Source organism: Drosophila miranda, chromosome XR (assembly GCF_003369915.1).
Source record: "Drosophila miranda strain MSH22 chromosome XR, D.miranda_PacBio2.1, whole genome shotgun sequence".
Classification (NCBI taxonomy): domain Eukaryota; kingdom Metazoa; phylum Arthropoda; class Insecta; order Diptera; family Drosophilidae; genus Drosophila; species Drosophila miranda.
In genome coordinates, this window is record NC_046674.1 from 15,299,872 (window position 1) to 15,323,953 (window position 24,082).

Consider the following 24,082-nt stretch of genomic DNA (forward strand, 5'->3'; position numbering starts at 1 on the left):
AGTTGGAACTCGGCAGCGCACAAATCTTAATTTTATTTCCGACATTCCGGCCTTTTACCTATTCGGCCCTGTCCTCAGGACAGTGTCCTGTCCTGTCCTACCCTGTCCTGGCCTGCCGCAACCGAGAACGAAGTGTCGCCACCCGAAGCGACTTTTACTCCGCATGCTGTTGAACATTTCGCTCAAAGTTTCTTTCGCTTCGCCAAAAGCTGCCACTCGAAAGCTGTCCCAAAAGCCGAAACCCAACTCGAGTGGAATTTGCGAGCATTCCGGCAACATATCCTTGCAGCGTATCCTTGTGGCCAATGCAATGATAATGCTGGGGCAACATGCCAGCGTGTTGTGACAGTCGAAGACGAGACGCCAACAGCATCGCTCTTGTCGTCGCCGTGGCTCCGAACCGCCGAATGCCCGTTGATGATGCTGTAGTCTCTTAGTCCGTAAAGTCGTGCGTTTGACGAGTACTCGTACACGTAGTTGGCGCGTTTTTATTGCCCGTTGGCCTGACGACGACGTAGACGACGACCAAATTCAAGTTGGAATCCCACTGCCAAAAAAAAAAACAAGAAAACAAAAAACAAGAGAAAATATACCAAAAAAAATGTCTCATCATTCTGTGTTTTTTTCGGTGGACAAGTGAAATGTGCACATTGCTCACCCGTACCGGGTTCCATTATAACGTGACAACAATTTTGATTTGGCAGTGCGTTCCCCACATCTCCACATCGCCGCCATTGGCATAACCATTACCATCCATACCGAAGGATATCCGTACATATTGTATATCCCCAGCCAGTATATGGATGGCTGTTTGTGCCATAACTAAAGACGGGTTTATTGTGCTGCTGCCATTTGCTTTTTTGTTACAACCCAATTCATTTGCCTTAATAAATGCAAATTCCAAGAGTTTGTCACCCACACAATCACGAAGAATATATACATCATATCCATACATATGCACATACATATAAGCACACACACAATCCCAATGTACAAACATACATATATACTCGAACAGATGCCGAGCAGTTGGCGTCGCGTGTTTATGCAAAAGAAAATTGCAACAGCCAGGGCGCCTGAAGGAGGATATGCCATGCACGACTCCCGACAGCGACACATTACACATACGCCTTGTTGCACACAAATTATGTAATATCGCATTAGAGTCCCCCACCCCCATCAATCCCCTTGCGCCATAGTCATAGTGCTCCTGCTGCACCCCAAAGGACCGCCACATCCCGCCCCCTTGCATCTGACAAACTCGGTTTCTGTTAGCATATTGATAGTTATATTTGAGTTGAGCTTCTTATGCGATAATCGAGTGTGGCAAGGTCTGTGCTGAGGGACGAGGCGAAGATAAATCGTATGGCTACATAAGTGGGCACTGGAGAGATAGATTCAGGGAGATAGATAGATAGATAAATAGATAGATAGACAACAGTCCTTTCCTATGACTGCAGTGACTGGCGTATGTCGGACTCGGCGGCCACCAGAGGGGCACGCACTTCGATGCCACGCACGGGCGCCCGATCCAGATGCGGATTGAGATACTTGTACACCTCGCTGCGATTCAGATCGATTTTGCGCTCCGGCTTCTGGTACTTCATGAAGTTGACCCTGCGAATGGCCAAGAGACGACAGCCAATATTAAATTGGTATTCAGTTTAAACAGAGGGTTGTGAGGGGCAAGTGGGGCAAGTGGGGCGAGTGGGGCGAGTGGGACATTCCAGCTCCCAGTGGAGCCACGCATGCATGCAATGAACCAGAACCAGAGTTAAAGAACATAAGAAAACTTCCAATGTGACAACTTACTTTTGCATGGTCAGGCTGAGACCCTGCAGCTCCCTGAGGACGTGAGCGCAGCAGCAGCAGCACAGGATGGACCAGGACCAAGACCGAATCGTTTTCCCCCCCAAAAAATGGTTAAGAACAAGACAAGGGCGGGCAAAGACACACAGAGCACAGAGCACATACAGCATACAGCATACAGCATACCGGTGGAATGGAGAAGTTGTTAGCCTCATTAAAGAGTCGTGGAAGGATTCCCGCAACGCAGCGGAAAACTTACCTGAAGCGCTGGCGTGTTATATGCTCGCCATTGAACAAACGATTCCAAAATGCAATCTACAATGAGAACCGAAAGAGAGAGAGAGATACATACAGAGACAGAGACAGAGACGGCTACAGTAACAATGACAAAGACAAAGACAAAGTGAAAGGAGAGAGAGAGAGAGAGAGAGAGAGAGAGAGAAGGCCATAAGGCAAAAGTGCAGCATGCATAAAGAAAGCATCCCAAAAACGAAACTCAAAGGAGGAAAAGTCAAATCAACTTCAGGCCATATGACAGACGGTTCACACAATGGGAATCAGCATGAGAAGGGGTGAGGAGATTGAGATGGAAAATGGTGAATGGCGCAGGAGAATGGCGAATGGACATGGGCATGGGCATGGGCATGGGATATGGTAATGATAATTCCAACGATAATGGTAATGAAAGTGCATCTAAGGGCTCTAGTGATTGGGGGACCCAGTACCTGGAGTCGTAGCCCAGCAGAGGGCTCTCGTAGGGACAGCTGCTAATGCGCAAATTTATGGTGCATTCGTGCAATGGACGATGGACGATGGGCGATGTGGAGCGAGTATGAGCCATGGAAAAAGTGAAGAAGATGAGTGCCAGAGATGAGCTTTTGGCCTGGTTATGCCATGTCTACGTATGTCTATGTCTGTTTTTGTGTTAGCCTGTGTGCGTGTGTGTGTGTGTGGGAAAGCCTGGTCAAATAATCCGGCTTCTGGTATGGGAGGGACTGGAGTGTGATGGAGAGTGAAGGAGAACTCAGGACTCTTGTACCCACCCGAGAGTGCTGCCCGTGATGAGTTCCGCCTGGGCGCTCAGTGTCTCGGCTATGAATTCATCGTTGTAGGCATCCTTGGGCCGATACCAGCGCCGTCCGCCGGGCAGCACCAGTGGTCGCTCCGATGATGGGACCAGGGGCCCAAAGGCCCGCTTCGACCGCCTGGGATTGTTTTTGCGCACCAAATGCTCCTCGAGCTCCTCAATGACATCGTGTTTCTGGCCATGACCATGTCATCGCCCACAATCGCAATAGCACACACAACATAGCGCCAAAGAGCCGTAGAGCCATAGAGCCATAGAGCCATAGAGCCATAGAGCGAGAGCCAGGGGGGAGGTGGGGGGAAGCATACACCCATACACGAATACGAGTGATGGAGCATGGAAAAGAGAATTTGCAGAGGGGGAAGAGAATGTAGAGAGAAGAGAAAAGAGAAAGGGGTAGAGAGAAAACAAAGTTGAAGTGGTTTCCACTTGGTGCCTACTAATTGTCTTTTGGTTTCTGCATTTTTCTCCTGCCACTGCCACTGCCACTGCCACTGCGACCGGGGGTGGAGTGAAGTGGAGTGGAGTGGGGAAATGGTAGAGCAACTGCCAATGGGTGGCGCCCCGAGGGCGAGTTTATTCAACTAGAGAACCATCTTGGGCACAAATAAAACTTGCTGCCGGGCAATTTATCAAAATTTAAACTCAATTAAAGCTAACTAACTACGTTTGGAAGCGCACATTATGCTGCAAGTAGAAAAAGACAAAAACCAAATGGCATTTTAGTTAATTTGTGGCACGCGGAGGTGGTTGCGGGTGGGGGGTTCTTTTTTTGTTTTTTTGTGGAAAAGGAAATAGAAACCAAGAGAAACTCCAGCTGTCTACAGCTGGACAGGTTAAAGCATCTCCTCAGGTTAAGGATAACTTCGGAGATATACCGAATGCGGGGATACCTAAAAACAGAACACTGGACTCTTTGTTTTATGGTACAGGCCACGAGACCAATGAAGGTGTTTCTGTGGTCATAAATGCAGCTCCCAGACTTCAAGTGCTTTCTATTATTATCCTGCGAGTTTTTTCAGCGTCCTTTTCTATTACTTTACAGTTATTTACTCTATTACTTCTCAGTTCTTCTTATTCGATTACTAATTCCTCCTAGACTTACAATCTAAAGTAATGAAGCTACCGTTTGCATACGTTCCCCTTCTTGCATCTCCAGCTTGAATACACATTTCCCTAGCATTTCCATTAAGCAAACAATGATATACTATCCCGCATCTACCGCATCTACCACATCTCCCACAACAGCTAAGGGCTGCCTCTAGAGGAATCTGAATCCCAGGTAGAGCAGCGCAACGGACAGATCAGACCAGACCGGGGGACACTAATGTTATTAAAGGTTGCTCGGACTCGGAAGCCGGACTCCAGCACTCATGACAGACTAATTACATTAACTTCTTCTCCATAGCTCCAAGGCCATGTCCTTGCGTCCGTTGTTCACCCACCGCCCACCACCCACAGCCCACAGCCCATACCAGGCACTCACCTTCTGCTTCTTGAAGCTCTGCTCATCGCTGAGCTCCTGTTCCTGTTCCCGCTCTCGTTCATGAGTTTTTCCGGCCTTCTGGTCCGCCTGGCGATTGTCGTCAGTTGAGCGCGAAATTTCCGCCACTTCCAGGTCATTGGCATCGCATCTATCCTCATTATTTTCACATGGCCCCAGTGGCTTGTCGGCCCCAGATATGGATACGGCTTTGCCTACGGTGGTGCAAGAGATTCAGAGTCCAGCAGTATAGTATCCAGTATCCAGTATCCAGCATCCAGGACGCGGGATGCGGGTTACGGGTTTAACCGAAGGGAGAAAGGATAGGATATACGCAAAGTGCGCCATTAGAAAAATTTAATTACTGTCGACCGGGGCCATAGTTTTTTGCACCTGCATCCTCCATTTCGCCTGCGGCCGTTTGGGATCCGGGTTTCCCATCCCCGTCGGCCTCTCCCTCCTCGCCCAGGCCTTCATCGATTTGTGGCATGGACTGCGGCTGCTGCTGGAGCTTGAATGTGGGCAGCAGGTCGGCCAACTGCTTGGTCACCGCGTCCAGCGTTGACTGTATGGTCGAGGGCAAAGTGGAGAGTGCGGCTAACTGCTTCTGCACATCGGCCAGCTGCCGCTCCAGGGCTTGTTCCTCCTCGGTTTTGGGTGGTGTGACTGGGACAGGGGCAGGGGGAGATGCAGGGGATGCAGGTGTTTCAGTTTCGGCTGCAGCAGCGGCACCACCAGACGGGGAGCCCGGCTCAGTGGACTCATCGCTAGCCACAGGCGGTGCTTCCGCCTCGGTTAGGCCGTCGGAAACCTCCTTTGGGGCATCGGCCTTCTCCTGCTGCTCCTCCCCCTGCTCCTGCGGGTCACTACCCGGCAACTGTTCCAAATTCGGCACTTCGCTGTCGGTGGGCAGTGGCTCCTCCTCCTCCTCCTTCTGCTTCTCCTCGTCTTTGGGTGGCTCCTCCTCCTTGACTGGCTCTGGCTCTGGCGGCGTCGCTTCCTTTGGCGCCGGCTTAGTTTCCGGCTGTCACATGAAGAAAATTAACCTCTGATCCACACACACAGCCACAGAGACAGACACAGAGACAGACACAGAGTCAGACATCCATAGGAGGATGCACACACACTCACCATGGGAGAGGCGCCGCGGGGCGCGGACTTGACAATTTTCACCTTGTAGGCATTGGCCGCCCGACGCTCGGCCTCCAGCTGCTGCTTGCTCTTGGGCACTGGACGGTCGGGCCGCTGCAGGAAGGTGGACCACTTGCGGTTCTCCTTGTCCTTCTCCAGTTTCGTCTTGGTCACCTCCTCGTTGAGGGAACGCAGCACATCGCTGGCCATGCAGACGCCCGGCTTGGGGAAGAGCCTGTAGAAATTGACGCTATCATATAGAAAGCACTGGTTAAAGCACTCCTAGCCCACTCGTCACAGCCACTCCACGTAGTGGGGGGATTGGTGTTATGTGTTATGGAACGCACCCCAGGACACTGTGCTCCTTGAGCACCTCCGTCTCGCCGGACAGCACGGCGGCAATTTCCTCCTCCACCAGCTTAATTTCCGCCCGCTCTGACAGCGCCGAACACGGACGATCGGGTAATTCGGGCAAATACAGCCGCCCGTCGTTGGGAGCTTCTTCTGGCAGGGCTCCGGCTCCGGCTCCGGCTCCGGCTCGGGCTCCGGCTCGGGCTCCTCCATCCTCGCGATTGTCTTCCGAATGCACTTCCGACATGGCTTGGCGACGTTCCCCCGCCACAGGGGGAACGGGCTCCGACCAGAGTTCCGGAGTGCGAGCATTTGCGGCTTCCGCCAGCCGGAGCAGCGACGGAGTCGGAGACAGTGACAGCGGCGGTGTTGGAGTGGGGGACTTGGTCAACGAACTCTCGCTGGTGGGAAACCGCTTGGGGCACTCGTACACATCCTCCTCGAGCTCGCTGCAAGAAGGAGGAATATCCCCCAAAAAGAGTTTTGATAAATGGTTATGGTCCCCAAAGAGGATGCTCTCACCGGTAGACGCCAAAGTAGAAGACGCTGCCACTGTTCATTATGAGGCGGTGGGCCTCGTCATGGGTGAGGGGCATGGCAGCGGTGTCATTGATGCGCACAATGATGTCCTCCACCCGCAGTCCAGCCTCATCGGCAATACTCCCCTCGGTCACCTATCACACATCATACACATACGCAGAGGGATATATGCAGCTTTAGATATGTACGAGTATGCACACAGTTACGAAACACGGATACAAGTGCGAGGGGTCGAGATACTCGCACAATAGATGCGATAATGGGGGATTTCTATTAGCTGTCGTCGGGTGTAGCGTCGCGTGCTAAGTGCATAAAAATAAAGCGCGCGCCAAATGTCAGCAAAACAAAGAGCAGAAGACCCAGACCCCCAGAGCACCCAGAACCCCCCGAACCCCCAGACACCCAGAACACTCACGCAAGAGGAGCAGAAACAATGCCTAATCGTGAGTGAGTATAGAGAGCGGGACGAAGAGAAGGGAAATGTGTATGACACTGCGACGAGGGCTGCTTGAAAAGAAACTGGAAGCTACCGTACTGCGATATGTAAATCTTCAGGGGGCACACAAGTAAATACACATATTAAAGTACATATCGATCAGTTGAATATTCAAAACAGTTCTGCATTCAGGCTAAACATGTTTACCATTTCCCTGTTGCTCTTTTATAAAGCTTCTCCTTCGCCATTTCATTGTGCGAGTAGTATTTGTCTTGAGTGTTGATTCCGTTGTTTGCAAGCATTCACAAGCGTTCATATGTACATAGTGTACATAGTATGTATTTCTTCTGCCGCTGCGACATTCAAGGCTGCCTCGAGGACCCAGCAATGCAAGGAGTGCAAGAAAATCGGGGGGATGGAGAGAAGCGGAGAGGAAAGGAAAGCGCAACAGAAGACCTCGCAGTGCTTACGTTTATAAGTCTCCTTTTTGCGTTTGTCAATTGCGTAGTAAATTTCTAGGTACATTAATGCAGAGACCCAAACCGCATTGAGTGCTGGCTTACGTCTATTTAAAGAACACCTTGAAGTGAAAGGGGGGGACAGAGAGAATGAAATACATACATACATATGTATGTATGAGCATATGTAAGATGCAGATTGAAGATAAGGCTTGAGAGTGCGCTTTTAAGCGAATTTTAAGCGGTAAATTCGCAAGGCAAGCATGCCTATGCCAAGGTGTATTTAAATAAGGTGACGAAAATCCATAATCTCTTTAAATAGAGAAGAGGGAAAGTCAGATAGAAGGTCGCGGGGACAACTTTTAAAGTGAATCCTTGGATTGCTTAGTTTTTGTGAAGCAAGTGACAGAGCGGCCAATCAATTATGTAAATTATGTCAAAACAAAATAAAACCTTTCCCAGGTTCATTCACGTAGTTACGGAGAGCTCGGAGAGCCTGTTGATGAGAGAGAGACTGAAAAAAAGGGCGCCCGCGACCTTTAATTCTTCCACTCAAACAGCCCTCGCACTTGCACTGATACTCAATTTTGGGTGCTCTCTCCCTCCGTCTCTCTCTCTCTCTCTCTCTCTCTCTCTCTCTCTCTCTCTCTGTCTGTGTGTGCATTTCAGTTTGCCAATTAAAAATTGCATTTGTCGCGGATTTACGCTGATACTTAATTGTTGTATTGTTGTTGTTGTCAACACACAATGTAACTGCAAAATCGGATGCGATGCGATGCGAAATTGGGAAAATGCTAAATGTAAAATGCAATTTACGAGTATGCACATCCAACAAACCGTAACCGAAACAGAACAGAACCCGAAACTGAAACAGACACTGAATCTCCGCAACTGCAACTGCAACTGCAACGGCAACTGCGACTGCAACTAAAACACACAATTACAATTTGAATAAGTTTATGTCCCGGACGCTATTATGTGGCTCATTAGCAGGCAAATGCACGGCACGGACGGCCCTTTCCGGCTGTCTGTCTGTCGATTAGATAAACAAAAGAGCGCTTCTGCTAGGAATTACTTTAATTAACTAATTTGCCAATTTGGCAAATGCACACACACACACAAAAACGCGAAAACGCACATCGTTACGTAATTGAACTAAAAAAAAAAATATCGGAAAAGGCTGCGATGCGACCGACAAAAAGCGAGATATTTCCAAGACGTAAACAAATGTGACAAACACAGGCGCCACCCCACAGGTGTGCGGGTGGGGTAACAGGTGAGAGGAGACGGAGACGGAGACGGAGACAGGGATTCCGATCCGATCCGTCCGTCCGGAGAGCGATGGTCGGGCCTAACCTTAACAACCGTTAGGGGGTAATCGTAGTCCGCGCCGCCCACCAGCCGAAAGCCCCAGGGCACATTGTCAAAGCGGCACATCTTGATATCGAGCACCATTTTTATATATTTTGAAGTTATTTCACGATTATTTTGTACTGTATTCCTCTCTCTACGTGAAGTGTGTGGGCAGTGTCGTCTCGAGTCTCGAGTGTGCAACCGATTGCGGCAACGCTGGCAACCAACTGTTGCGATGTGGCCAGCCCACCAGATCGAAGCAGTTTCGCACACTGCCTCGGTCTGCCTGCCTGCCTGCCTGCCTCACACTTCAACTTAGTGAAGCATACTTTCCACCTGGGCAGGGAGCAGGGGCGCCCACTAGCTAAATGCTAATGAGGCTGCCACACTGTGGGGAAACAGTAATCGCCGGCGACAGCAGTCACAGCCTCTTAAGTGGAAACTAACGTGTGAAAACAGAGGGTTTGAGTTGTTTTCAAGAGGGTTTAAGGCAGGATACAGAACGGGGACTGGTTGTTGAAGTGCCCCAAAAGTGCATTGAACTGCCGTAAGATTTGAGGCAGATTTCGGCGTATAAATAGCTGTTGCAATGCCTTCAAACAGCCAAAACAGACTCAGCCACAGGATGTTGGGCAAGGACACAAGTGCAATAACGGCAGTACAGGTCTCCAGGCGGCGCTGGCCGCTCGTAATGCTGATCTTCCTGGCCGTCGTCCAGGGCCATGTCCATCAGCTGCAGCAGGGCAGCCACAAGCTGTGCGGCCAGGCCCTGTCCGACGCCATGGACGTGGTCTGTGCCCACGGCTACAACACGCTGCCGCAGAAAAGGACATCCACAGTGGATGCCCAAGATGATGATGCACCCGAGTATGCGTTGAGCCCTCTGCTCTCCAGCCTCTATGGGGCAGAGGTGCTCATCAAGACGCGGCGACATCGGAGACAGCGGTCATCGGGTGGCATCTACGACGAGTGCTGTGTGTACTCTTGCCGCTACGAGGAGCTCGCCTCCTACTGCCTCCCCAAATGAAGCACCATCCACCCAATCAACGCCAAGACACACTCCCCCATACAGACATACATACATATACACCCATACATATATTCCTAAATACATTCATAATCCGATTCGTAATCACCTATTTATGCAGCGAAAACTTTGACTAATGAATAAAAGTAGACTGTGCAAAAAAGAATTTGTCCAAGAAACAGCATTGAAACAGTAGCAGGAACCGGCAAAGGAAGAGGAGAAGGAAAAGTCGCCACAAGAAGGAGCAATATTTCGTAGCCAAAATGATGACTAAGTTGAGCCTGCTCCTGGCCTGCTTTTGCCTCAGCCTCAGCCTCTCCTGGCTGCCAGTGGGCCAGGCTCGCATCGGTAAGTACTCGTTCTGAAGAAGGACAAGGGGATTGGTGTTGGGGCTTTGAGGGGTGGCGTGTGGTGGGTGGTGGGTGGTGGGCTTCCCTCATTTGGTATTCATAAATGCAGGGCAAAAGGCTTAGCACGGCCCCGCTGTTTATACATAAATTGTTTAATTGGCTGACAGGAGCCCCACGCCACACCTTTTCGTACGCCCACAAATGTCCCAATAAGCATTTGCATAAGTCAGCGGTGACATTGAACGAGTTAAGCAAGCGAAGTGGCAAGTGGTGGCCCCAGCCACAGCCAGAGCCACAGCCCCAGACGCAGCCCCAGCCCCCAAATGCACTCGACTTGTCCCTAACACAAAATGACAGTCCGTGTGGATATGAATATGCTTTCACTTCACGGACCTAGACCCTAACCCAGACCCAGACCCAATTCGAGATGTGTATATAAGCCAGCTCCAGCCAGAGGGCCAGCAACAGTTACGGCTTAGCCAAGCTCGATTGAGGCCAGAACAGGAGACAGGCACAACTACCATAATCCGGCAGTTCTCAAAGCATCCGCAAAGCATCCGCAAAGCAAAACCAACCCACTACCACTCCCAGCCATAACCATGAGCAAGATTGTGTCGGTATCCCTGGTCCTGGTGCTCCTGGCTGTGACCCTGTCCTGTGGCGTCGCGGACAGCAGCATGTACATGCGGGACCAGAGCAACCATGTCCTGTGCAGCTACAAGCTGAACGAGATGCTGTCCCTGGTGTGCAAGGAGTTCAACAGTGTCCTGCCCCACAAGCGAGGCATGCGTAAGTGCAGCACTAAGCGGCGGCTCGGCGCTTCTCTCTTCCCTAAAACACAATTCTGATTCCTTGTAGCCGCCGCCACCGAGCTGGATCCGCTCGATCCCATCCAGTACGTGGAGGACAAGGAGGGCACAGCCTCTGATGTACTGCCCTATCCGCTCTTCGGTGGCCGATTTTACGGCGGAGAGGAGGCTCTAAGCTCCCTGGCCGCCGTGCGCCGTCGCACTCGCCAGGGCATCGCCGATAGATGCTGCCGCAAGCCTTGCGACATTTCCGTTCTAACGGAGTACTGCTCCATCCCCAATTACTAAAGACCCCCCCCCCAGCACTACCGATCCAGCACCGAACACACACCCAACCCGACCCTGTTTCTCCATGTGCCTTGTGCACATACCTATTCGAATATTGAAAATACGAATAATGTTTAATATATGGCTTGTTGCATGTTAACTATTATAAACGATCGAGAAATATAGATAGAATATATATCCTGCTTTGGGCCTTTCCACAATACATTAATGAAAAGTGTGGGGAAGTAATAGAGGAGCCATACATAGGATCACATCTAAAGCAAAGCTTTCTGTGGATTCTATAGAAGATACTGAAAATTTCAAAATACAGAAACTCGTATACTAGTATGTCGTTCAATTTTCTATCTTTATTATTTCTCTTTTATTATATTCTATTATTTATATTTATAATTTACCTGAAAAGCCATCCAGCGCCGTAGAATGCTAAGTTTTCTGATATTCTGTGGTTATTCCTATCCTCCTCTTATTGAAGTTTCGGGATAGTATTGAAAGCAGTTCGTTTGTTTTAATGTGCAAAATGAGTATAAATCCTATGTGTGGAAAAGAATCACCCATGATTCCATGATTCTGGAGTTCTGCGGATCAGAAGATGCCTACTCTAAAGCTCAGAAAGTAAAAGGAGTCGGTATAAAACTGCATAGGAAATAATTATATTGTATCTTGGACAAGCAATGGCTCTTAAATAGTCCGTTGCCCCTTTCTTCAAGGACTGTTCAATATCGAATAATGAATTATGAATTTTGGAAAATCAATTTTAATATCTGCATTATTAGCATAGATATCCATCGTCAAAATGGCTAATAAATAATTAAGTGCAATAAAAGAGAACGATATACCATTGTGTAGCCCAATCTGCAGCAGTTTGAATGGATAATTTATTTAATAATTTATAGAGAGGTGGAATATTCATGGCCCTATAGGTAGTACATACAAACATACATGCTATCAACCCGGTCTCCACCAATTTCCGATAGTAAATAATTAAAATATACATATGTATTTATATATAGGTATATATATATATATATATCTATCTGCCGATTTATGTGCAGGGGGCTATAGAGATTCACATTATCCCAGGCTATTCAGTTCTATTCATTAGCTTCCAGATATCATCGGTTGTGCTCCATTAGTTCCCATACTGCCCAGGCGGCTTGGCACAGTAGTTAAGGAGCTCTCCAAGTGAGCACGGCTTCAGGCAGCATTCGTCGGAGACCCCGACACGACGACGCCGTGTCTTCATCAGCTGAGCGGCGCTCTCGCCCAGCATTCGATGGAGCAGCGAGCGATCATCAAATTCCATTCTGGCCAATCCGAATCCACCCTCGATATCATTGTAGTCCGTCGGATCTAGGAGAAACCCCAAAGAATATATAGTAAAGACTCGATTGCAAAATGATTAGACACCCACCGAAGGACCGCTTCAGCATCCGGTTATAGCCATGGCGGCCACACATGGTGGACAGGGCATCGTTCAGTTCGGTGCCACAAAGATACATGTCTGCCGCGGTCTGCTGTCCCATCACCACCAGCGCCACAAGAATTAGGACGAGGTATAAGCTCTTCGACTTGGTCTGCTGCATGCTGCACAATTGTGGGGCTCACTCTCCTGTTCCTCTGGCTTGGAGTAGATGCCTCTCAACTTTCCACGCCACAACTGTAGGACTCTCAGCGCCGGTGGCAAGCTTTATATGAAACCGAATCCGGATCCGTTGTCTGCTCCTCGTAGCCAAAGTCTGAGCACTGTCAGGGTGCGTTAGATGAGGTGTCAGTTGGTTCTACCCGGCGGCTGGCCATGGTCTGGTCTACTTTCGGTTTGGCTCTGTTCTGTTCTGTTCTGTTCGACTCGGTTTTGGTGTGGGTTGTTTATATCCCTATCCTATCCCTTCACTTCTGGTGTTGTGCTCCCCCAGTGTCTGCGTGGTGTGGGTGGGTGGGTAGTGCCTGGGAGAGGTCTTACGCATATCAGCTGACGCTATCGGGCCAGTGGTCTGGTCTTTGTTTACACTACCGCACAAGTAATTACGCACGGATCTTGATTGCCGAACGAACGAACGAACAATAAGATGATGCGCATAAAGTTCTCTATCATATAAGGGCTTACACAACTATTGGAGGACTTAAAGCCGGCAGGCAACCAATTTCCATTCTGAAAACAAATTGATTTTGAATTCTGAGAGCTTTGATAGTGCACTGGGGGGGCACTTGTTGAAGAATAGAAATAGTTAAAGTACTTTCTATCTATTGTTACATTTTTTAAAATTATTTGTTAATAAAAAAACATATAGTCAGAAAGAAGACTAGCCTATAAGTCCACATACAGTGCGTCCTGGAAATTTCTGAGAGACAAATGACAATTCTGGTTCTCCAACACTGAAACACTGTCATTTCCGTTAAAAAAGTGTTTAAAACAAGAAGAATATGTATTCTTGGTTTCTTTCTGTAAGAGTCCATCCCCCCAGCTATCTTTCAAGTCAAATTTTTCGCAAATCCAATGGCAATCGAAAGGGAAATTCTGGTCGAGTGTATTCCTCGTTCGTTTCCTGCCATCCGCAGTATTGCCTTTTGTTATTCTTATTAAAATCACAACGTCATCTAATTAAAAATGCATAATTTTCATTATTGTTCGCGGAATACGAGTACAAGGGCAACGCGTTGATGAACATGGTATGGGGATGGGGCTGGAGCTGGGGTTGTGGCTGGGGTTCTGGTGTTCTGGGGTTCTGGTTCTGATGGGTTGGGGCATTCAGTGCACAGCTGGAATGCGAATTCTGGCTGGCAGAAGGAAAAACAGCAAGAGGCAAAAGAGATATTCTTTTGTTGCTGCTGCTTGGTTGGAGAGTAACTTTATTTGCTTCCTTTAAGAATATTACAATGAAATATTTAAGATATTATGTTTAGGTTTATGCATTTATATTTATATTTCTAGGGTTAGGTGTAGAAAAATGAATTGCAAAACGCCTTCCGGTTGGCATCCCATGGGAATTGTCCACATCGTCAGCCCGCTGCCCCGTTGTCGTCCTTGTCGTTGTGTTGTCATCGTTTTTTGTTTCGTTTTCTTCCGCCGCCAGTCCTCCAGCATCCTCCAGTCATCACCTCATCATATCGTAGGCTCTCCCTCTTGGGGGTTAGGCGCAGTACTCCAAAATGTCCTCGTAGGTGCAGCCATCCCTGCAGCACTCGTGGGCGATGCGGCGACGATGACGCCGCAGGTTGTGTCCATTTTTTCCGTCGCCAGGTGTTCCCTTGCCGTCTGTTGCTGTTCCCGCGCCTGTGTCCGTTCCCGGGATCCCATCCAATTTGTGGAGCAGGGCGACCCACTTACGGGATGGGACATTCGGATCCGGGGCCTGCACCACTTGAGTCTGGGAGTTAGTCGGGCTACAGTACCGCGTATTGATTGGGGGGATGGTACTTACAATTGTGGTTGCGTTTGATCCTGCGTGAGAAACCATTAACACAAATCAGGTCAAGCGCCTCGTTGAGGGCCTCGCCGCAGAACTTCCTGCGGCCCTGGACCTGCTGCAGCATCTGCGACATGGTTGCCGCCACAAGGAGCAGCGACAGACTGAAGCTGAGACTGAGACCGAAGCGTCCGTTCATCCTGCTCTGGATCTGGATCTGGCTCTGGCTCTGGCTCTGACTCCGGCTCTAGCTGCTGCTCTGGTTCTGGATCTTGCTCGTATTCGTGCTCGTGCTCTCGCCGGGCATGAAAGGATAGCCGTCACAGCTCTCTCCGTATCCGTATCTGTATCCGTATCCACAGTAGCCACTGTTCTTGCCCGTCGTCCTGTCGTCGTCGGCTTCTGTCCTGAGATGCGACTTGTGTCCGGTTGATCGATCTATGCGCATGCCAATGCCAACTGAAACTGATCTCCGTGCCGCTGCTCCGCCTCACTCGATAACTCTCCGACCTCCCTCCCACACAGGTAGAGCGTAGAGCGTAGACCGCGTACCGCATACCGCATACCGCATACCGTATACCGTAGAGCGGCGGATCAGTCCTCAGGTTCCTCCTCAGGTCAGTCAACTGACGTTGTTTTTCAGCTGCAGGGAAAACTACACGCTGTTTTGGTTTTCACCGCCAGCCGGCAGGCAAATGCCCAACGGGGGTGGCCTTTCCCGCACAGGAATAGCCCAAATAACACAAACTTTAATCTCTCTCTCTTTCTCTCTTTCTCTCTCTCTGTCCCTCTCTCTGATTGCAGGCTACTTCTGGCACATCAGCGACCTTCACTTGGATACCATCTACTCGACCCAGGGGGACATTTACCGAAGCTGCTGGCAGTTGGAGCGACCCGTCTCCAGCTCCAGTTCGGGCTCCAATGCCGCGAATGCGGCCAGTGAGGCGCCAGGGCTCTTTGGGCACTACAACTGCGACAGTCCCTGGAGCCTGGTGGAGTCCGCCGTGAAGACAATGAAGGCCAAGCAGGGCGACAATGTGGAGTTTGTCCTCTGGACCGGGGATGCCCTCTCGCACTCGGCCCAGCCGCTGTCCGAGCAGAAGCAGCACGAGATCCTGCGCAACATCACGGATCTTCTCGGACGCAGCTTCTCCTCGCAGTTCATCTTCCCCGTTTTGGGGCACGAGGACGGCAGCGGCAGCTACCAAAGGATGGGCGAACTCTGGCGCCACTGGCTGCCTTCGGAAGCACTTGTGACCTTTGACCAGGGCGGCTACTACTCCATCGAGCAGACGAAGAGCCGCCTGCGCATCGTTGCCCTCAACACGAACTTCATGCGTCTGGATCACGACCCCCCAGATCCCAGGGCATCGCACAGCCTGCGCTGGCCAGTCGAGTACTATGCAGAGCCCAAGGCCTCCGTCAGCTCCATGTCCGCCCAGGAGGAGGTGCTGGCCGAGCAGCAGTGGCTCTGGCTGGAGGAGGTGCTCACCAAGTCGCGGGATAAACAGGAAACGGTAATCAAGGGTCTAGAAACTTTGTAAATGGGTAAAGAGTGAGAGTTTACCCAAATAAAAGGAGGTAGGAATGTCCTTGACTTCCATACCTGAAAATTTAGGGAAATCCTTTATAGCTGTGTACCAAAAGATACCCCGGGAAGTAAGGGAATACGTACATTTTGATTAGAGGCTCCACAGGTTCCAATCGATTGATAAAAAAAAACAACAAAAAACACACAGTTCTAGATAGTTAATTAACATCGTCCAATGTCCGTCTGAAGAAGCTTATTAATGGGTGAAATCCCAGCAAAGCAGGAAGTGAATGCAAGTCGTATACGAGTACCTGTAATAATTTTATAGATAAAAGTATAAATTTATTCCCAGCATTCCCCCGTTTCCTCTGGCTCCGCTGGATATATTTTTGTGTGGAATTTTATTCATCAATTTAAAAATTACAGCCTGTAATGCGAATGCTGAAATCTGTCCGATATTAACAAGATATTTAAAGGGATTTTCGTTTTCTGCATGCAGATATTCATAAATACTCGTGCATATATGAGTGCATTCGTATGTACCGGGGCCACCGTGTCGTGAATAAAATCGAATAGCAGCGAGTTCCTGGTTGATTAATTGGTATATTTAATTTGCTGGGTGGCCTTATATCGAATGCGATTTATCTGTTTGAATATCTGTGGCTGCCACCAGGTCTACATCGTGGGTCACATGCCGCCGGGCGTGGACGAGCGTCATCTGGGACCGCAGCAGCACAACCAGTTAATGTTCACGGAGCGCAACAACCGGCGGTATCTGGAGATGGTGCGCCGCTTCGCCTCGGTCATTCAGGGACAGTTCTTCGGCCACCTGCACTCGGACACTTTCCGCCTTATCTATGATGCCCAAGGTAGTGTCATCGCCCCCCGAATTGCCTGTAATCCAGTTCGGTTTTCAAACCGCCCTTGATTCATTGACAGGACACCCCATCTCTTGGATGATGATTGCCCCCTCGATTGTGCCACGGAAGGCGGGCATCGGCTCATCCAATAATCCGGCCCTGCGGCTGTACAAATTCGACACGGGAAGCGGCCAGGTGCTGGACTACACCCAGTTCTGGCTAGACCTGCCACTGGCTAATCGGGCCCAGGAGCCGCTCTGGCAGCCCGAGTACAATCTGACGCACTACTACGCCCTCTCCGAGATCTCCGCCCTGGCGTTGCACAATTTTGCGGAGCGCTTCACGGGCACCGATGCCTCCTGGTTCACCAGGTAAATGTTTTGAGAGCAATTATAGTTGTCCCCTTTCCGTTGATTGATGTTTACTCAGTAATCTGTCATCAGTTAAAAAGGTATATTCGTTTTGGGCAGGTTTTGCAATAAAGTCAACCATAGCACAATAGAAAGAATCCAATGTTTGGATTCAAAAGGTATTTGAATCACTGTTTACATGGGAGATACTTTATCCCTTGAAGTAAAATGAGTCCCAAGTCTTAACTCTAATAGTACGAGGATTATTTAAGCTGAACTCTGTAGGTTTTTGGTAGAACTAAAGAAGGAATTCTAAAGGTCTTAAGTTCTTTTCAGGCTCATTCGAAAAACCTCCAGTTAATCCACAAAACTACTCAAATTACATGAGTCACAGCATGGTATGGATAGCTATGATATGGATCTTTCAACGAATATCAGCCATTATCTACTGTGGTTGTGCACCCTAGATATCCAGATGCATATAGCAACTGCAGGGGTCCAAGAACTTTTCCAATTGAATCTACATTTCCCCAAATAGTTGCAACTACTGCTTTAAGTGGAACATCCCTTTGATATATGTATTTAAAGAGAAACTATTCCAGGGTAGATCCGACCAATACATCCTCTACACTCTCTCTCTCTCCCTTACCCTCTTGATACTCCCTCTGTTGTGTTTTTTTTTCTCATCTGCAGATACCACAGAGCCAATGCCGTGCGATATCAGTCCGGTACGCCCTGCCAGGGCCTGTGCATGCTCAATCATTACTGCGCCATCACGCGCCTGGACTACGACGAGTTCCGGCTGTGCCTGGAGGAGGAGCAGCTGCCGTTGCAGGGCCGAGCGGCCATGTCCGCGCTTCCACAGTCGTGGAGCTGTCTGCTTGCTGCTCTGGGTGCTCTTTTTTATGGCCTGCAAAGGATGTTGTGGGGGCAGAGCAGCAGGCGATGCAGCAGCAATTGCCGCAACCAGCGAATTTAAGCGTTCTCGTTTAAGCCAGAACATATCAAAAACGTGGGGAGGATGGAGATGCCACCAGAAAGGAAATGGACGATGAGGATAGGGATGAGAATGAGGATGAGGATGAGGATGAAGATGACTTGCCGCTCACTGGCTCACCAATTCCTATATACAAATATAGCGCTAATTTACTCTCAATTATGCCCCATGCTCCATGCCCCATGCAGGAGTGTGTGGGCCATATCGTTTGTGTGTGTGATATGACTACAAAGAATCGTCTCTGCATCATATGTATTTGTGTATAAGCCACTTTATATGTATGTTTATGCCGCTATGTATATGTGTTCGTGTATTGGAAGAATATGAATATGGATATGGATATGGATATGAGATACTGATACATATGTATTATGTATAAGTATATGTACGTATATATCATATGTTTATGTGTGTGTACTTATTGTATATGAAATAAACGAAATACAATTTTTTTTTAATGTTACTCCTCTCTTTCTCCGCGTGTTCCTCTCTGGGTTTCAATAAATATTTAAGCAACAAATTGTGGCATAAATAAATGTGTTAATTTGGCGCAAACAAGTCCAGCAGTTAAGTAAAGCGATTGCCAGTGCGGTAAACGAGGTCTTCCTCGTCGACCTTCTGGTTACGCGCCGAATGGGGAACCTCCTTTTTTATGGGCCACGACCATTAAGGAGCGAAAACCGCATCGTATCGCATAAAAAAGAGGCCAAGCCGAAGAGTCATGCCAAGGAGGCAGGAACACTCACGTCTCACTATGTGGAGAGACAGAGACCTGCATATGGGAATGGGTACACGGATACCGATACGGATGCGGAAGCGGATGCGGTTGCGGATACGGCTGAGGATGGTGTAGTTTATGGGCTGATGTTCTGGAGGACCGTTTCGCCGAGAAATCGCTAGGAATATGTAAAGCTTAGAGAAGGAAAGGTAGATTAAAAACGTGTCGAATAAGTAGCAGATCATGGGTTTAAACTTCCGACAGCAAGGATATTCGTGCCACATTTCCCATCCAATCACATCACTAGATAGACCTTTGGGGTGCCCCAGATAATCATTAAAGAAAGGGGTTTCAAAGATAAATCTTCAGCAAAAACCATTAAAGTTCTCCCTCGGCACAACAACACGCCCGAAAACAGCTTGGATTTCCCATTAGAACGCCGCAGGATTGATCCCAGATTAATTATATATATATTTGATTCGCATATATAGTACAACTACTACAATATGTATGCCGAAAGTCAATCGAAATGCAAATGAATGGGGTTTCAGTGCTCGTTCCCGTTAGCGTTCCCTGATTTGAATTTGATTTGAATCTTTCCAATTTAGTATCTCAGAACATGCCACAAATGGCAACTAAGATACCTTGTATCTATCCTCGGGTCGTATCATAAGTAATGCATGAGTTGTCTCGCATTGACCCCCAAAGCTTGTTGCATGATGGCCCTCCCTCCCTACCTCCCTCCCTCCCCCTATCTCACTCTCTCTCTATCCCCAGCCCCCTTGCAATCAGACGAGGGGCGTGCGTGACTTTGCTACGTGATGGTCAAGTAAATTATAGGCGAAACCAAAACGGCCTCCTTCGTTTGATGCTGGCAGGCGAATTTGTCGGCCGCCTGCGGGGAGTCGAAAGTACTTTACTGACAAGTTGTTGCATAATTCGAGGCGCCACGGCCATGCCAGGTTATCCGAGTCCATCAAAGTTGCACTTGCAGCCAAAACCCATAGCCAAAGTGACAAACACAAGACAACACATGCCACCCCGCAGTCATTAAAGTTTATTAAGAAATTTCTGCCAACTCTTTGGCCCCAAGTGTGTCTTCGGTACACTAAAAGAAAAGTGCATGCAAGAAACCAGCTTAGGACAACAAATATGTGAAAATAACAAAGAAATGAGAATAAAATGGCTGAGCCGTAGCAGTAGAGATGAGGTTCTATCGCTCTAGTTGGGGTTTTTGCACGACTTTTCGCTCAGTGTAGTTGTAGGTGCACGAGTGTCTGTATGCCAGTGTTTTTGGTTGTTTGGTTGTGTGTGTGTCGAGCTTCTTTGGGACTCTGTTTGCCCCCTTGATAATACGTGAGGCAGGCAACAGGCACCACCAGAAGAAGCAGTAGAAAAAGCATCAGAAGAAGCAATGGAAGCAGTAGAAGAAGCAACACAAACTTCAGCAGCAGGCGACGAAATGTTTTGGTTTTGTGGCTTTTGCAATTTGGCAAAGTTCGTTTTAGATTTTAACTTGAATTGGGGTTTTCAGGTTGGGGTTCAGTACGATGCGATGCGATGCGATGCGATGCGATGCGATGCGATTCAGTGTTCGGTTCGGTTTTGGGCTTGAGCTGGGGGCTGGGCTGGGTGTTGGCTTTCCGTCATAACGCATCGTGGCCCCCAAGGACACTTGGCAGCCAAAATAATATACAAAATCCATATGAATACATATATCTTTGCATATGTAGATATTCGCATATTTGCAGAATATTTCTCTTATTTTTTGCCATGCATATGCGATACATTATAAACACTCACCTGTTCCACTCAGGCCGCAGCCAGATGCCAGCTGGTAGAGCACATATGTACATACATACATACATACATATATATGTATATCCATATATGTACATATCTGAGTATGTAGTTTCTGAGGAGAGATGGGGAGATGGGAAGAAGGGGAGGTCTTGGTCTTGGGGCCATTTGGCATATAAATATTTGCACATTATAGCAATGTATACACTCTGCTGCGCTTAGCACGGTTGAGACTGAGGCTGCCTGCTGTATGTATAATTCTTCTGCTGATTCCTATCCCATCCCGATTCCGCTGCCTTTTTCGCTTCGGCCAAAAACAATTTCAATTCTAATGTGCCATTAATCATTCAAAAACATTAAACATATTATTTTTTTGGTTGGCTTTCTAGCGTGAAATACTAAAGCAAAACGAGCAGAGAGGAGACTTTGAAGAGTGGCGGGAGATAGGCGAGTGTGAAAGAGCGGCGATGAGTGCAGGAGAGCTTCGAGCGGGCGGGGGGACAAGCAGGCAGGCAGCTTAGTTGCCTGTCAGGTGCTCTCTACTGAAAAAGCTTTTTTGTGCATGGGTTAAATTTCGTCCGCTCGAACAGCAGGAAAGGGGGGTTAAGAGAGTGAAGAGTGAAGAGTGGAGAGGGAGAGAATGGCGTGGAAACACATTCGATGCACTAATTGTTGTGCTTGAACGAACCGAAAGCACATGAACTTGTGAAATACGAATGCGCTTCATCAAAATCCATAAAGCATGAGAAGAGGGAGAGGGAACACGGCGCAAAATAACGGTATTAAGTTGTTGCTGTTTGCCGATTCTTCAGTGCTTGATGGCAAAACTAAATTTCCAAAAATATAAGCAGATAAAAACTAAATATACCAAACACACACACGCGCACGTACATATGTATGTATGTGGATACGAAGTGGAAAAAATAAAACAATGCGAATCACTACTATGACGAACAAAAATATCAAATTTGTGTTGATAGACGCTTGTCTATTGCTGGAAATGAAACAACACGAATTGAAATTGTTTTCTGTGTCTGTGGCTCACGAGTCACTTCGATGTGCATCGAAGCACTACAGAGGAAGAAGTTATACTTCCCGATAAATCCATGCTATGGGAAAGATCTCAGCTTAAGAGAAAGATTAGGAGCGATTTAAGAGCGGTTTAAACTTCAAACAAAATCGGCGAAAGCTGCCGAACGGACACTACCCTCCAGAAAAGTATGCCCACCAAAGTAACTGTTGTAAGTAGGCTACAAAAAAATAAAATAAACAACAAGTGTCCGCCCGCACGGCAAATCAGTAGAACCCCAAGCATTAGTTAGGGTATTCGAACTGCTTTAAAATTGCTTTCCAAAAGTCCAAAAATAAATATTCAATATTTAGAAAAACATGCATATAAATATACATGTTTGTGCGGCCCACAAGTGTACATATGTATATAAACAACCATAGGTGAAGCAATCTAGTACATATATCGAATCGTTGTTTTCTAGTTAATTAGGTGGTTTAGCGCACCCCTATATGTGTATATATGTATGCCCCCTGTTCGAGTGTGAGTGTTGAATATTTATCGCTTCTTCGACTTGGATGCCATTAGGGGGGTCTGTGTGAAAGAATACGTGATTAGCCAGTGGCTATTCGGACTAATTTATAAGCGGCTGCGAGTGAGAATGAGAGTGTGTGCGAGTGGGCGTTGGGCAGGGACAGGGACAGGGGCCCCTTAGGTACGGTACACTACTACATATGTATGTATCACTCTCTATGTGTGTCATCATTTTCCATTTTCCATGAAAGAAGACGATCCAAAGAGCAAGAGGAACTTTCGCTGCTTTCGCGAACTTTTTGGTGGCATGCGTCGAGAGCCACCGAGCGACAGAGTAACAATAATATTTCGCACCGCGGACGTGTTCAGAGTCGAGTCCCAGCTTCCGAGTCCCCAGTACGGAACAGTACGAGTGTTTGTCTGCCCTGCCCTGTCCTACCCTGCCCTGCCCTGCCCTGCCCTGCCACCAAGTGCAGCCGCTAAAGGTGTGCTGTGCTTTGTGTGTCCATCAGTATTTTTGTTGTGTGTGGTGCAGTGTAATTTGCGGACTGGCAAATTGAAAACGAGGCGCCAACGAAAATGAATGCCCGGAAAATGCGACACAAAAGAATAATGGTTAGGGGGAACACTCCACTCCTCTCCTCTCCCGATCCCGATTCCCGCATATATGGCGGATATATGCGCCATCAAAAATTAATTAAATAAAGTGCATTAAAGCGAAATCAACCGATATGAGCGCACAAAAGCTAATTAGCATTTAAAGCGCAATTAAAAAGTGAAGCCAAAATGAGATGAGGCTCTGCTCTGCCAAATGAAAATCAACTTCAGCCGCGAGAAAAGCCAAAAACCCGAAAACTCAAAAAACCAAAAAAACCAAAAAGCCAGAAACTGGCAATAATACAAGAAGAAAAAAACACACACACACACACACACATACACACTACAATTGCTTGCAAGTGAAACAATTAAATGACATTTTAAGCGAATTTTCTTCTCATGCTTCAACCGCTTTCTACGAGTATATGGACTCTTTTCTGCTATTTTCGTGTGGATATTGCTACCCCGAAAAACTCGGGGGGAAATCGTGTGCTGCCGCGTGGAGACGTGGAGAGACCAGAAAGACCAGAATCCAATAAAAAAATATATAAAAAAAGAAGAAAAAAATTAAAAAAGAAGAACTACACTCAGAAATAGAATATTAGAGACGTGCTCTCGGACGCGGCAGTAAAAATTCTGTAATAGTCGGCGGGTCCGGGTCCGGGTCCGGGTCCGGGGCCTGGCCAGGCGACCTGCATACACATCTATACAATCTATAGATACGAATACGAATGTAGTATCTACGTATCTATCCATCTTTCCGCCGCTTCCTGGGCCCTGTCTCCGTCGCCGACTTGTCGTTCATCGACGGCAACCAAATGTTTTTTTTATATTTCACTTTTTTGCTCTTTTTTTGTTGCTGTTGCTGTTGCTGTTTCTGTTGCTGTTGGTGTCGGCTCTCAAAGATATTCACCAAAACTATCATTGAGTGCTGGTCTTGTTGTTGCTGGTTTTGCTGGGGTGTTTGCATAGAGATTCTTATAAATATGGGGCTGACTGACACTAGTGGCGTGCGATAAAAGGTGCGCTGGTATACCAGCACCCCCAGGAATGGCTGATGATTCAGTTAGAATTACTCGAAATCGCGATGGGGGCTAGGTAGCTTCATGGCTTTAGCATTTCCATTTTCCTTTTGATTTTCACCTTGTCAAGGCTTTGTT

The 24,082-nt window shown here is 48.0% G+C and overlaps 6 protein-coding genes across 13 annotated transcripts; 3 read left to right on the forward strand and 3 right to left on the reverse strand.

The window, feature by feature from the left end:
* The first annotated feature begins 340 nt into the window (after positions 1-340).
* LOC108152245 (acid sphingomyelinase-like phosphodiesterase 3b) lies at positions 341-18,611 on the forward strand. Of its 2 annotated transcripts, none has more exons than XM_017281450.2 (6): positions 341-703; positions 9,797-10,023; positions 15,331-16,043; positions 16,731-16,926; positions 16,997-17,288; positions 17,961-18,611. In XM_017281450.2, exons 2-6 carry the CDS (start codon positions 9,939-9,941, stop codon positions 18,244-18,246), a joined length of 1,572 nt encoding a protein of 523 aa, XP_017136939.1. In that variant the 5' UTR covers positions 341-703; positions 9,797-9,938; the 3' UTR covers positions 18,247-18,611. The 2 variants fall into 2 exon arrangements, with proteins under 2 accessions (XP_017136939.1, XP_033242948.1); XM_033387057.1 differs by having other exon boundaries at positions 341-535.
* Positions 1,266-8,849, reverse strand: LOC108152242 (synaptopodin 2-like protein). 5 transcript variants are annotated; one of them, XM_017281438.2, is made up of 8 exons: positions 8,652-8,849; positions 6,384-6,535; positions 5,858-6,310; positions 5,511-5,760; positions 4,773-5,403; positions 4,383-4,594; positions 2,853-3,070; positions 1,266-1,617 (listed from the first exon to the last, which is right to left on the reverse strand). In XM_017281438.2, the coding sequence occupies exons 1-8, from the start codon at positions 8,748-8,750 to the stop codon at positions 1,449-1,451; spliced, it is 2,184 nt and encodes a 727-aa protein (XP_017136927.1). In that variant the 5' UTR covers positions 8,751-8,849; the 3' UTR covers positions 1,266-1,448. The 5 variants fall into 5 exon arrangements, with proteins under 5 accessions (XP_017136927.1, XP_017136929.1, XP_033242946.1 ...); XM_017281440.2 differs by having other exon boundaries at positions 5,511-5,745; positions 8,652-8,847; XM_033387055.1 differs by lacking the exon at positions 1,266-1,617 and adding an exon at positions 2,070-2,124.
* Positions 8,905-9,797, forward strand: LOC108152247 (probable insulin-like peptide 1). Its single transcript, XM_017281453.2, has one exon. The coding sequence runs from the start codon at positions 9,238-9,240 to the stop codon at positions 9,673-9,675; it is 438 nt and encodes a 145-aa protein (XP_017136942.1). The 5' UTR covers positions 8,905-9,237; the 3' UTR covers positions 9,676-9,797.
* Positions 10,470-11,311, forward strand: LOC108152248 (probable insulin-like peptide 2). Its single transcript, XM_017281454.2, has 2 exons — positions 10,470-10,814; positions 10,884-11,311. The coding sequence occupies exons 1-2, from the start codon at positions 10,625-10,627 to the stop codon at positions 11,120-11,122; spliced, it is 429 nt and encodes a 142-aa protein (XP_017136943.1). The 5' UTR covers positions 10,470-10,624; the 3' UTR covers positions 11,123-11,311.
* On the reverse strand, positions 11,956-12,921 carry LOC108152252 (probable insulin-like peptide 3). The gene is made up of 2 exons (XM_017281459.2): positions 12,534-12,921; positions 11,956-12,472 (listed from the first exon to the last, which is right to left on the reverse strand). The coding sequence occupies exons 1-2, from the start codon at positions 12,703-12,705 to the stop codon at positions 12,252-12,254; spliced, it is 393 nt and encodes a 130-aa protein (XP_017136948.1). The 5' UTR covers positions 12,706-12,921; the 3' UTR covers positions 11,956-12,251.
* LOC108152249 (probable insulin-like peptide 4) lies at positions 13,950-14,737 on the reverse strand. Of its 3 annotated transcripts, none has more exons than XM_017281455.2 (2): positions 14,542-14,737; positions 13,950-14,480 (listed from the first exon to the last, which is right to left on the reverse strand). In XM_017281455.2, exons 1-2 carry the CDS (start codon positions 14,723-14,725, stop codon positions 14,251-14,253), a joined length of 414 nt encoding a protein of 137 aa, XP_017136944.1. In that variant the 5' UTR covers positions 14,726-14,737; the 3' UTR covers positions 13,950-14,250. The 3 variants fall into 3 exon arrangements, with proteins under 3 accessions (XP_017136944.1, XP_017136946.1, XP_017136945.1); XM_017281457.2 differs by having other exon boundaries at positions 14,348-14,472; XM_017281456.2 differs by having other exon boundaries at positions 14,348-14,487.
* Positions 18,612-24,082: the final 5,471 nt, after the last annotated feature.